Source organism: Carcharodon carcharias, chromosome 2 (genome assembly GCF_017639515.1).
Source record: "Carcharodon carcharias isolate sCarCar2 chromosome 2, sCarCar2.pri, whole genome shotgun sequence".
NCBI lineage: Eukaryota > Metazoa > Chordata > Chondrichthyes > Lamniformes > Lamnidae > Carcharodon > Carcharodon carcharias.
In genome coordinates, this window is record NC_054468.1 from 50415521 (window position 1) to 50430036 (window position 14516).

At 44.1% G+C, this 14516-nt stretch overlaps 1 protein-coding gene across 1 annotated transcript in view; it reads left to right on the plus strand.

Moving 5' to 3' along the window:
• Positions 1 to 14516, plus strand: part of pex5la (peroxisomal biogenesis factor 5-like a) — a 188355-nt gene that overhangs the window by 158646 nt on the left and 15193 nt on the right. The window contains exons 11-13 of the mRNA XM_041176635.1: positions 7236 to 7306; positions 13293 to 13490; positions 13677 to 13842. Of these exons, the coding sequence (XP_041032569.1) occupies positions 7236 to 7306; positions 13293 to 13490; positions 13677 to 13842 (435 nt within the window). The remainder of the gene's footprint in view (positions 1 to 7235; positions 7307 to 13292; positions 13491 to 13676; positions 13843 to 14516) is intronic.

Genomic DNA, 14516 nt, shown 5'->3' on the forward strand with positions numbered 1-14516 from the left:
TTTTTAGCCAGATGGTAGTGTGAATGTTTAGTTTGAGGCTCTTAATTTTAGGCGGTGAAGAATGCCAAAGGAAGAAAGGGGAGACTGACCAGTGCGCTATCTGACCTGGCCCGGTCTGATCATTGAACTAGTTGCTGCAGTGGAGGCTGGGCCATTGAATATGTTCAAGGCTGATTAGACAGAATGTTGAAAAGCAAGGGAGTCAAAGATTATGGGGGGGTGTGGGGTGGGGGGCAACAGCAAAGTGGAGTTGAGGCCACAAGCAGGACAGCCATGACCTTATTGAATAGCGGAGCAGGCTCAAGGGACCAAATGATCTACTCTTGCTCCTAATTCTTGTGTTCTTGTGCTGTGTTGTGACAGTTGCACATGAGCCATTCGGTGCATCCGCCTGGCATTGAACTTAGTGATCTAAATGCCATCCTATTTCTCTGCTGCAGCCTCGGCCGATTGCTGCAATCTGCAGTTAAACTTGGCTTTTTAAAAGCTAATTTCCTAGCACCCAAAACATTATTTCTCCTTTACATGGATTCATGCTGGCGATCCTCCAATGGCTATGCAAATAGACTGATGCATAAAAATCCTGGCAATTGGAGCTCTGTAGAGCAGAAGTGATTCCAACCCTAGATACATTGACTAAAATCCAACAGAACTCACTAAGTGGTATTTTGGAACTTTTGTGTGTTTTCAACAAATGGTTAAAAAAAATCAGTATTAAATATTCCATTGATATTGTACCTGCTGGTTTATCTTGCTTCTGTGTATATTTTATTTCATTTCACTTTAGTCGAAAACATTTAATCTATCAACTAGAGAGTTCAGGAGTATAAAGGCAGGGGTTTTCAGACAATTTATTTTAACCATATAAAAAGTAGATTACTAGCTCAGAGAGATGCTACATGCCATTCACTGTATGCAAAAGGCTAAGTTTGGCTTCAGTTGCCCAGCACATTATGGAATAAAATCAGAAAATGCTGGAAAAATCTCAGTAGGTTAGGCAACATCTGTGCAGAGGTAGAAATAGATGCTGCCTAACCTGCTGAGTTTTTTCCAGCATTTTCCGTTTCTACTTCAGATTTCCTTCATCCACAGTTTTCTGCTTCTCAATTAGTTCATTATGGAAGTTGTTTGTTGCAGCAAATAAGAGTAGCATGTTGGGCAACAGCCCAACTTGTAATAGGTTAGACCTGCTGGGAGCATGAGTTGGATTATTTGCACTAGTGTTGAAACACTGGCCAGGATTTTCTGTGACTGCTGGTGCCGGGCATGTTCGGTGGCATAAGCGGACAATATGGTGACAAGGCCAAAAATCAGTTTCACCATGTCGTGAAACCAGTTTACGATTGCCCGCTCAGCTCATCGATGGCACTATCAGACATTGGGAACCTCATTGTACTACATCAGCATATGGTTATAAAGCTAGCCTGCCGAACTCATCCCCACTCCCCCCACCCCCACCCGCTGAATCGTCGGCCCACGTCGGGGGGTGAAAACATGCAGGTGCACAACACGTCTTGACAACTGTGACCTGCAAAAGTTGAGGTTTACAGCCAGGGCCTTGCTCACATCGCAGACAGCCGAGGAGCAGAAGATGCTGGAGCCCAACAGCAACTGGATCACGGGATCCTGGAGTAACGTCCATGGCATGCTGGGTGGATTCTCATGGACTTGGCTCTGCTGCGAAGCAGCTCACGGAAGTTGGAAAGTCACCATCGATGCTCACAACAGATGATGGTCGAGGGGGTGGGAGAGGAAAGTCTAGGGTTGACTGGGAGAGGAAGAGGTTTTGGGGAGATGAGATTGGGAGGGGCGGAATGAAGGTGTCAGGGGAGTGAGTTTGGGAGAGGGGAGGGAGTCCAGGGGGAGGAAGGAATCCAGGGGGGGGAAGTGATGTTCCCCTGCCTTCTGCTGACTCTCCATGATAAGTTAGAAGGCTGAATCGAGGGGCTCATCATCTGACTCGGACCTCATAGATGCCTCTTCCCCAGCAGTCTTCCGAGTGCCAGGGAACTTGCACAAACCTGCCTCCTTTTGCAGCGGAGAGGGAGTCTGGAGGGTGGAAGGATTGTGGAGAGGGGAAGGAGTAAAGGTGGAGAAAGAAGTAAGGTTGTAGGAAGGAGTCAGGAAGGAGGAAGAAGTAAGGGTGTAGGAAGGAGTCAGGAAGGGTGAAGCAGTAAGGCTAGAAGAAGAAGTGAGACTGGAGGAAGGAGTCAGGAGGGGGTAAGCAGTAAGGCTAGAGGAAGAAGTGAGACTGGAGGAAGGAGTCAGGAGGGGGGAAGGATCAAGGGTGGTGGAAAAAGAAAGGGTGTCTGAGGGAGTCAGGAAGGGAAAGGGACTAAGCGGGTGAGGGAGCCCAGAGGGGGAGGATGGAGGGGGGGCTGGTGAGAGCACTAAGTTGGAGTAAGGGTTCCAGGGAGGAAGGAGTCTGGAGGGTGTAAGGGGTTCCAGGAGGGGAAGGAGTCCGGAGGGGGGAATTCAAAGTGAATGTGCAAGGGAGGGCTCTCATGGGTCCATGACTGCCTCCTGGGAAGTGAACTGAGGGTGGTATGGTATGAGGGAATGGTGAGAATGACCGAGGGCAGAGTGAGGCGGTAGGATGAGGATTTCATTGTAGCGATAGACGGGATGGTGAGGGTGGTTGGTGGGGACTCAAAGGCAGACACGAACCCTGGGGGTGGGAAGGAGGAGGTCGGGCGGGATTTTCAAGAAAAAAGAGAATATGCACATTCACCTGGACATCCCTGAAAGAAAAGTTGTGGCTGGTAGGTCATGAAGGGGAGGTGGAAGGTGATGCCAGGGGGAATAACTGTGATAGGGAAAAGGAAATGGGTGACTGGGGCAGGGAAAAAGACGGGGGGGTGGGGGGGGGGCTGCGGGGGGGTGGGGGCAGCACAAACATCTGAATCCAGACCTCGCTGTCTAAATCGAAACAGTCATGGTGGGCAAGATCAGGTGCTGCATGGGAGTGTGAACATTGGGTGGGCAGAGATGCAGGTCAGCTCAGCTGGACAACTGAAAGTGAACCCCAGCTGGCAGCATTCAAAATGTTCAGGATATTGAGGTGAATATGAAACGTAAAGGATCCACATGCGTAGCGGAATGCTTGCACAAGGCTCCAAAAGGCCCTGCCTCCCCGCCGTCCCCCCACACACACACACACACACACATTCCCCCTCTAGAGTCACTCATTGGCCAGCTGCTCCGCCTGCAGTGACAGAGGACAAGGCTGAGGGCGTCACAGGCAAAGGGGACTCGGTGGGAGTGAACAGCTTCCGAGTTTCCTGAGTGGATGACCCAGGGGCATCCAGGTGCTGCTCCTCCTCCCTTCAGGTGCCCAAGGGCCCCAGCATGACTCCTTGAGGGGAAGTAGTACCTGGGAGGACATCGAGGTGTCCCATTTCCTTCTCGCGTCACCACTGCAGGAACTCACCCATCTCCACGTTCTGCTGGACTAGGGTCTCCATGGTGTCCTCCATTCTTCCCATGAGACCTCCATATGCACACATGGGCACCACTTCATCTAAGAGCAGGCAGACACACTCCTCTGACTTGCAAGCCACCCTGCTAAGGGCTTCCAACAGCTCTGCGTGATATTCCCCTGCCTTCTGCTGACTCTCCATTGTAAGTTAGAAGGCTGAAGCCAGAGGCTCATCATCTGACTCGGACCTCGCAGATGCCTCTTCCTCAGCAGTCCTCCGAGTGCCAGGGAACTTGCACAAACCTGCCTCCTTCTGCTGCGGACATGTGTCCGTGTGGTGACCACCAGATTATGAACCTGAGCCTGCTCTAGATCTAGGTCCCACTGAGGTGTGTGTCTCTACGCTGTTGCAGGGTGTGGGTAAGCGCTGTGATGGGTCTTCCAGGCTACTTATTTCCAGCCCTTCAATGTGTCCTCTTGGCTGGAGGTGAGGACATGGATGGAGCTGGGGGACTGGCTGGCTGAGAGTGGTGGTCGCTTGGCAGAGCTCCCTGTGAGCCAAAGTAGAGATAGGTAGTGCATTGCAGCAGAGTCAAAAGCAGGAGAGAGAGCATAAATGTTGGATTCATTTCCTATTTGTGTCCCATGTGTTCACAGTCAGATCCACCGATGTCAAGCCGGTGTTCTTCTCTGAATACTGCCTCCTACTCGCTGACTGTTACTTACAGGAAGACCAGAGGGTTGGCAGGGGGATGTTTACGTTGAGAGAGGGATGATGTGGTGCTGGATCCTTACAAGGTTGTTCGCCACTGACCTCCATCACCGCAGGCATGTCCATGCCCTCACCAATCAGTGTGAGAGAGGAGCTTAATGTGGGCCATTCCACCCCCCGGTCTGGGACCTCTCCCTGCTGCTTTGAGTGTTGAAATGGCAAGCGACAGGGAGGTCTGGGTCATGCTTGTGGACAGACCAAACTGCAAAGAGGTCACCCAGTCTGCATTTGGTCTCTCCAATGTAGAGGAAACCACATTGGGAGCAACAAATGCAGTCGACTAAATTGAGGGAAGTGCAAGTGAAATGCTGCTTCTCTTGAAAGGAGCGTTTGGGCACTTGGATGGTGAGGAAAGGGGAAGTCAAGGGGCAGGTGTTGCACCTTCTGTGGTTGCATGGGAAGGTGCCATGGGAGGGGGTTGAGGTGTAGGGGGTGATGGAAGAGTGGACCAGGGTGTCCCGAAGGGAACGTTCCCTGCGGAATGCCACCGGGGGGGTGAAGGGAAGATGTGTTTGGTGGTGGCATCATGCTGGAGTAGGCGGAAATGGCAGAGGATGATCCTTTGAATGCGGAGGCTGGTGGGGTGATAAGTGAGGACAAGGGGGACCCTATCATGTTTCTGGGAGGGAGAAGAAGGTGTGAGGGCGGATGCGCAGGAGATGGGCCGGACACAGTTAAGGGCCCTGTCAACCACTGTGGGTGGAAAACCTCGGTTAAGGAAGAAGGAGGACATGTCAGAGGAACTGTTTTTGAAAGTGGCATCATCAGAATAGATGTGACAGAGGCAAAGGAACTGAGAGAATGGGATGGAGTCCTTACAGGAAGCGGGGTATGAGGAGCTGTAGTCCAGATAGCTGTGGGAGTCGGTAGGCTTGTGATGGATATTGGTGGACAGTCTAACACCAGAAATTGAGACAGAGAGGTCAAGGAAGGGAAGGGAAGTGTCAGAGATGGACCATGTGAAAACGATGGAGGGGTGGAAATTGGAAGCAAAATTAGTAAATTTTTCCAGGTCTAGATGAGAGCATGAAGCAGCACCGAAATAATCATCGATGTACCGGAGAAAGAGTTGAGTTTAAAGCCATATTTTCCTACTCTGGCCAATTTTGCTGGTGCACTCTCATGTTTGTGCACTCTGTCCCTTCCTGTCACCATTACCCTAGTTACTTCTGGTTACCATTACCTGTATTGTGAGCTACCCTGTACTATTGCCTATCTTTTCTCTTGAACTTTCCAAATTTTGCCTCACATGAATCTCACCCTAACCCTCACACTGCCAACCCTCCCAACCCACTACTCTCCCATCCGCTATTTAGTTTAAAGTTCTCTCTACAGCCCTAGTTATATGACTCACCAGGACAATGGTCTCATTCCTTATGGTACAGCTCTCTCTTTCCCCAGTACTGGTGCCAGTGACCCATTTTCCCCACACCATGCATTCAACTCTCCAATCATCTTTACCCGATGTCAATTTGCTCGTGGCTCAGGTAGTAACCCTGTAATTATTATCTGTGTGGTTCTGCATGTTAATTTAGCCCCAAACTGCTCAGACTCCCTCAGCAGAACTTCTTTCTTAGTCTTCCGCCATTCTGTTTTTCCTACCGCAGCAGAGAACTTCATACTTATCCAAGTTATACTGCATCTGCCATGTATTTTCCCACTCGCTCAACTTTTCTAAATAACCTTGAAGCCTCTTAACATCCTCCTCACCAATCACATTCCCAGCACATTTCATGTTATTGGCATACTTGGAAATATTATATTTGGTTCCCTCATCCAAATCATTGATATATATTGTGAATAGCTGGGGCCCAAGAACTGAATCCTGCTGTATCCTACTAGTCACCGTCTGCCACTCTGAAAAAGACCCATTTATTCCTACTCTGTTTCCTGTCTGCTAACCAATTCTCAATCCATGCCAATATATTACCCCCAATCCCATGTGCTTTAATTTTTCACACTAACCTCTTATGTGGAACTTTATCAAAAGCTTTCTGAAAATCTAAATACACCACATCCATTGGTTTTCCCTTCTCTATTCTACGTCCTCAAGAAACTCCAGTAGGTTTGTCAAACATGATTTCCCTTTCATAAATCCAGGTTGACTTTGTCTAATCCCGTTGATATTTTCTAAGTGTCCTGTTATCACATCCTTTATAATAGATTCTAGCATTTCCCCCACTACTGATGTTAGGCTAACCAGTCTGTAATTTCCTGTTTTCTCCCTCACTCCTTTTTTAAATAGTGGGGTTCCATTTGCCACCCTCCAATCTGCCAGGACTGTTCCAGAATCTATAGGATTTTGGAAGATGACAACCAATGCATCCACTACTTCCATGACCACCTCCTTTAGTACCCTGGGATGTAGATTATCAGGCCTTGCGGACTTGTCGGCTTTCAGTCCCATTAATTTCTTTAGCACTATTTTTTTTAATAATACTAATTTCCTTCAATTCCTCCTCCTCACTAGACCCTTGGTTCCCTAGCATTTCTATGAAGTTATTGTGTTCCTCCAGGAAGACAGAATTAAAGTAGTTGTTTAATTGCTCTGCCATTTCCTTGTTCTCTATTATAAATTCTCCCCTTTCAGACTGTAAAGGACCTACATTTGTCTTCATTAGTCTTTTTCTTTTTACATACTTGTAGAAGCTTTTATAGTCCACTTTTATGTTCCTTGCAAGTTTACTCTCATGCTCTATTTTTACCCTCTTAGTCCACCAGCTTCCCCATGTTACAGTTGCAACACATCACCTGCTCTGCCGCCTTTGTGTTTTATTTAACTAATTAAGTTTCAACTTCCATTTTATCACTTTTGATTTTATCACCAGCCAATTTGAAAATCATTCATCTGTTCTGTATTTAATTAAAGAATAAAAATATATATACAAAAGACTAGTAATTTGAAACAGGATGAAGCTGGCATTTAAAAAAAATCTATTAAAGATTGTATTTTTTTATGTGGATATTAAAGTTGTATTGTAATTTTCTGAATATAATCATTATTATCGTTGCTTCTTTGCATCGATTTTGTTGGTATGTGCACAGGCATGGCAGTACTTGGGTACCACACAAGCAGATAATGAAAATGAACAGGCTGCAATTGTCGCTCTCCAGAGGTAAACCCTAACAAAGTATAAAATGTCTACATTACTTTCTGTATCAGCAAGTGCAAGTTATAATATGTTGTTTCCTCTGCAGGACATAGTTTGGTCCATGATTAAAGCGTTAATTTTTTTTTAATTATACGAAATTTGAATAATGAAAAATGGGTTTAGCAGGGGACGAATCTGGTATGAGCATTTATACGAGGAGGAATAAATGTGACTGCCTTCATGGCTCATTGGGGAAAAAACAGGGTCAAAATTGCAAAGAAAAAGACATCCCCTTCATCAAATTGCTTTAACAAATATTTGCCTTCATTTGTCATCATTCTCTTAACACAGCAAGAGCGTGCACAAGACATTTTTAGGCCCTGTTTTATTAGGTTGGAAAAAAACCTAGCTAAAGATGAGAAAGTTCGGGTGGTTTTGACTGTTTCATTTATAGTATTTTGCCCACTGGTTGCTGCCGTTAGATATAATAGCTCCCTATGGAATCGAATCTTGTCCTCGAATCCTTATTGTAGAATTTAAACTGTATTGCTACATATTACAGAATGTAGAAAGCGATGGTTTTGGTACATGACTAGCAACCCAGAGGTGGCAAATTTAAATCCAACTGACTTGTGAAATTTAATTCAATAAATCTGATAATTTTATAGACCAGTGCCCAATGTCCTTCCGGGGGAGGAACCTTCCACTCCTACATACTCTGGCTGACATGTGACTTGAGTCCTACAATATGTAGCGCTCTCTAAATGGCCTAGCTCACCACTCAGTTCTAGAACAGTGGCCACAGAGCCACATCTATCAAAGTTATCCACAATGACCCTGGTGTCATTGGATCAGGACAAGGCTTGTGCAATCCCAGCCCGGTTGATCATGTGGAGATTTCCTCAGTAAGATTTGAGGACTGATGCAAAAGTTGAAAGGGCTGTCCTTCTGCCCAATCAAGCAACAGCATAATGTACAACTTCAAGTCAAACCTATTGTCAACATCCCAGACTCTGCCATCGCTGTCTCTAGGTATAGGATATCCACCATTCAGAGGTTGGGGCACAGAGTATATGTGACCCTGAACTTGACACCAGACCACAAGGCTGTGTGTCCCTCAGTATATCTCAAACTTATACACTACTTGGAGGAAAGACAGAGGAAAACAAAGATCTCTAATAAGTTGTGGGTGGGGACTTCAATGCCCACATGAAGTATGGCTCAATAGCTGCTGCATCCTAAAAGACATAAATCCAGGCTAGAACATGAGTCGGGGGTGAAGAAACCAATGTGTGAAAGTAACCAGCTTGAGCATGGTTTTACGAATCCATCTATCACAGATATGCCTTTCCTCAATAGCATTGTTAAGAATGATCACCATACAGTCTTTGTGAAGTGAAACGACTGGATTCTTCACCACAATCGTCTCTGAAAGGGGGTGAGATTGCAATGCAAACTGAGACAACACCTTGCGCTGATTTCTACCGCTGACTAACTGTCTTGGCTTGGATTAGCTTACTCAGCCAATACTGTCTTGGGCTGCCTCCTTGACACCCACCCCATGTAGATGGTGGCACTGATTCTCAGAAACTGTGTTACCCTTGCTTCCCTTGTCTGACATGCAGAAAATGCCGATAGGTCCTAGTATGTTTCTGTAACAGCTCTCGTTCCCCAGTGGACCAGGAGGGTCTTTGTAATGGCCTTCTTTGCCTCCAATCTGATACTGTTACTAGATTTGAACAGGCTTGTGCCAATTCCCCAATTTTTGGCATTATTGTGCTCCTTGAAGTTTCTGGCCACCTGTTCTCATGGTGCTGCAACAGCAGTAGTCCTGACAAGAGCCTGCAATGCATGAATTATGAACCCTTGGCTATGAAACTTGGGTCAGGGTTGGTGAGGTGGACAGAAGTCCAAGTCTGCCAAAAGAATGCTGCTGGGAGTAGAATGGGGTTATAAACTGGTGAAACTACCACACACAGCTGCATGTATAATAAATGCCAAAAACAGCAGGCTACTGTTAGACCTAAATAGTCCCACAATTTATGAATAAAATAAAATCATTGTAGCCCTACCACATCCAGTTGTGAATGACGGTGGACCATCAGGGAATTAACAAAAACAGAACATCCTCAGCTATGAAAGAGCCCAGTATAAGTACAAGAAAAGGCTGGCATGATTCCAAATAGATTTAGCCAAAAATGACAAATTGATGACCCCACTAGGTATCCAAAGGCACAAAACAGCCAAGTATGCTGGACATTGCAAAACATTATGGACCTTGAGTTATGGATAGAGATAAGTAGCATAGTCATTAAATTACTGGACTAGTGATGCAAAGGCCTGGACTAATGATCTGGAGATATCGAGTTCAAATCCCACCAAATTGGGGAATTTAAGTTCAGTTAATACACTAGTATCAGTAATGGTGACCATGAAGTGACAGATTCTCATAAAAACTCATCTAGTTCACTTAATGTCCCTTGGGAAAGGAAATCTACTGTCCTTACCTGGCCTGGCCTATATGTGACTCCACACCCACAGCAATATGGCTGACTCATAACTGCCCTCTGAAATGGTCTAGCAAGTCACTTAGTTGTACAGGGATGGGCAATGAATGAATAAAAAAAAATCCTGACAACAACCTATAATGTTCAAGACCTTTGTGCCACAGCCAGCCAATCCCTCAAACTAACCTATTCATGCACAGCCTAGATATTAGCATCTATCTGACAATATGATAAATAGCCCAAGTATGTCATATCTACAAATAATGGAACAAGTCTAATCCGACTAATTACTACCCTATCATCCTCCTCCCAGTCATCAACAAAGTGATGGAGGGACTCCCCAAAAGTGATACTTGCTCAACAATGGTTAGTTTATGTATTGCCAGAATTTGGGTTCTACACTTTATGGTCTTGATCCAGGAATGAACACAAGCTAAATGGCAAAGAAGATTTAGGAGTTACTGCCCGTTGCATAAAGCAGCATTCAACTAAGCATGGCACTAGGGAGCCTCAGAAAAATGTACTTGACCAGCCAACTTCACTGCTTCATCAATGATATTCTCAGCAACATAGAAGATGGAAGTGAGTCTATTCACTGACAAATCTATAGTGTTCATCTCCATTCAGTAATGAAGTAGCCCATACAGGTCTATAGTGGGACTTTGGCTGAAAAGTGGCAGGTAATATTGGCAGCACATAACCAGACAGAGAGCACCTCCAACAAGGAAAGATGCATTCACCTCCCCTTGAACTTCAGCTGTGCCCCATTGCCAAGTTTTTCACCATCAACATGCAAAGGATTACCATCAACCAGAAGCTTAACAGTACCAGCCATATCAACTTCGCTACAAGCCTCAGGCACAGGCTATGTACTCTGCAACAAGTGCCTCACCTTCTGACTTCTCAAAGTTTCTCCACCATCTACAACACTCATATCAGGAGTATGTTGGAACATGTGTTACTTATCTAGATGGGCACAGCTGTATTCAAGAAGCTAACCACTACCCAGGATAGTGCAGGCCACCTGATCAGCACCCCTGCCACTGGACATTGTCAGCCACTTCTGTGCACAGTAGCTAGAGAAGGCACTACAGCAACTCCCAAGCTTTACTTTGGCAGCTCCTATTAACACTGAAGCTTGTACCATCAAGATGTACATGAAAAGCAACTTCAAAGTAACACCATCACCAAGTGCATATATGCTAGGATGTATATTGCCTTCATTGGCATCCATAGAATGAAACAACACAGAAGGAGGCATTGACCCATTGTGATTGTGCCTGTTCTTTGAAAGAGCTATCCAATTAGTCCCACTCCCCTACTCTTCTCCACAGTCCTGCAGATTTTTCCACTTTTTTTGAAAGTTATTATTGAACCTGCTCCCATCGCCTTTTTGAATAATGCATTCCAAATCATCATAACTCAATGTATTTATTTTCCCTCATGAACCTCTGATCCTATTGCCAGTTTCTTTAAATCTGTGTCCTCTTGCTACCAACCCTTCTGCCACAGTTCCTCCTTATTTACTCTATAAAAAAAGTTATTAAACTAATATATGCATTGAAGACTAACTATTGCAGGCCACATGTCTGTTAAACAATTTGCCAATAGTTGTATCCTGGGATTCCCAAATCAATACCATTGTGGGGTCACAAGTAACACAAACGTCTGCAGAGTTCAAGAAAAGATCCAATGGGGATGGGCAAAAGTATGGTTTTGACATGTGCAATATGAAAGGTGAGGACTTGAGAGAAAGTGAAAAGCAAGTGTGCAGATTCAAAACCACGGAAGAGTAAGTGGAAAAAATGACATCCAAGACAATACCTTTGAAATTGCACCATAGAACTCTAACCTATTAGGAATGGTTACCACATTCCATTGAGATTCATCTCTCCACTAATTTAAACTGCCAACATACGAAAAACATCCATATACTAGCATTACACTGAGTACTTTCACAGCTAATGTAATAGATTAAATGTGAAGGGAATGTAATTATAAGAAAAAGAACAAAGATAAAAACGAAATTATGGTGATTAAGAACATCCCATAGTGTCAGAACTAATATAGACTCATCTTTTCTCAACTAGTGTTGTCCAATAAGTTAGCCACATGTGACTAATTCAGAATCCAGATGTGGATCATTGCACTTCTGATTAATAAATAAAAGATGAGTAAAAAACATCATTGGGCATGTGATCTCAATACTCTGGTTTGCACTGAGTATGCAGGTATACTTTAACTGTTTGTGTACTTGTCGGTAAAATGGTAGATGAAAAGGAGAATAGCAAATGTTTGTTTGATAACTATGACTACTTTACTCCCTTGGTTGCTGATAGATGGTAGATGTTAAATATACACACAAGGCCCTGTACATAAGGTGCTTTCTACTAAAATTCCTACATCTGGCTAGTCAGCAATTTCTTCCAACACAATCCAACACAACCTTTTCAACTTCTCAGCTTTAGCTTTTAAAACATTGATTTAGAGACCTGCTTTGAAACAATTTCCTAAACATACTATGTTGCATGTAATTCATGGACAGAATTTTGCCCTTAGCGTGTAGGGTGGGCGGGAAGCCGCCTGATTGGCAGCGCTCTGTGATTTTACGCAGGTGGGCTAATTAAGGCCCGCCCAGTGTGATACGCAAGCGGCAGCACTAAGCACTACCTTGGGTTGGGGGGGGGGGGGGTGGTGGGTGGGGGGGGGGGGGGGGTACGGAGTGCAAGCGGGCCTAGTGAGAAATTCATGCATGTGCACAAGGGAGCACAGAATAATCTTCCTGAGGCACGGAGCTGCCTTAGGGAGATGAAGATGTATTTTTCAAAATAATAAAGAGCAGCAAAATGTAATGAAACATGTCCCCTCATGTGACTTTATGAGCAGAGACATGTTTTTAATTAAAAGTTAAAGCTTTTATTTCATTTGTACTTAATTTTAGAAACCTCATCCCTCCTGTGGATGAGGTTTTCAAAAAATGCAAAAGCCGCTTGGCCTTTTTGCTTGCCCGCCAACTGTTAGGTTGAACAGGCCATGAAAATTTAAGCACAATTGTGCCTTTTGATTGTTGGCGGGCGCATTGCTAGCTCTGGCGCGTCCCTGCCAACCGAACTATCCCGTGATCACGCGTTGACGCCAGCACGCTCAGCCGATGTCATCGCACATCGTTTCACACTTGGTCGGGTCAGGCGCGTGCCCACCCACCGAGCTAAAAATACAGCCCCATGTAAATTCATTAGTTAGCCATTCCAGCTACAATCCAGCATCTCTTATTGAATGACTGTCATTTAATGTAGTACACTATTGGAATTAATATATAATTGCCCAACTTGTTGAAATTAATATTTCCTAAACTATTTCATTTTTTTAGTAAGTTGTCTAGCTTTAGTTTTACAGTCCTCCTGATCTTAAAGTTATTTCCAAAGCATTAAATATGCTGTAGAATGAAAACTCTTGTGCCACACCAACCTTTGGAAAATGTGCATATCCATTTTTCTATCTAGATGTCTGGAACTGCAGTCTTGCAACTTGGCTGCTCTTATGGCATTGGCGGTAAGCCTCACCAACACAGGTCTACAACAAGAGGCCAGTGAAGCCCTAAAAAACTGGATTAGACATAACCCCAAATACAAGTACCTAATAAGAGGAAAAACTGGGTCTCCAGCTCTTGGAAGAAAGGAATGTAAAGAAACGAATGGCAGGTAAATCCAAATCTGTCTTTTAGTTAATGGTAAAGAATTTGTTTTGCAAACATAATTACTGCGATTGCCAAAAGAAAGTAAGTTTGCATACAATCTATTTTAACTGTATGGTTGAGTTAATTCACTGACTTATAAATGGAAAACTCTCTTAGTTATTTGATACTCAATTATCATAAACCTTTTTAGTTTATTCCTTGCAGAAGTGAAGGATTTGTTTTTGAAAGCAGCCCATCAGAATTCTGATGCAATAGATCCAGACCTGCAGACTGGACTAGGTGTACTTTTTAACCTCAGTGGAGAATATGATAAAGCCGTTGAAGCATTCAATGCTGCCCTGACAATTAGACCTCAGGTAAAACCTCATTGTTTTGAATGATTGAATATTTTTACTATAATCATGATTTTAACTTTTTACGCTTTCGCAAAACTAAATTGGGAAGAGATAGTGGCAATTAAAAATTGGCTATCTTCTGTTAGCAAGAAGTGGGAGTTCTCTGTTTAGTATCTTTTTGTTTGATATTGCATTTTAGCTTCATTTTGCCATATAACCCTATATACCTAGATACAAAAATCATGTATGAGGAAGTGAACAGTGAAAAATTAGAACCATCATCATTATACAGGGACATTTTTATCTATGAAATACCTGCCAAGATTCACTTCAGTGTTCAACATTTTTATTTCACTAAGCAATAGTGAGATCCAGTGGTCAGACAGGTAACACATGCTGCCCTATTTCAATCCACCAGAGTGTATGTGATTCTCATGTTTCATATGAGAATTAGCTATAAACTAAAAAGCAATTTATTTAAAAATGAAACAGGTAAATGAATAGTAGGCAGTGCAAAACAATATTGGGCCAGATTTGGTGATCCAAGACAAATGAACGGTGCCAGCCATTTGTTATACTTGACCATAGACATTCTGTGTTGAGTCAGCATACCCCAGCCTGTTTCCTGGTACGAGACTGAGTTCTGAGATAAAACCAGCTATAGTAATGTTATTTTAAAGCCTTTGTAAGTGTAC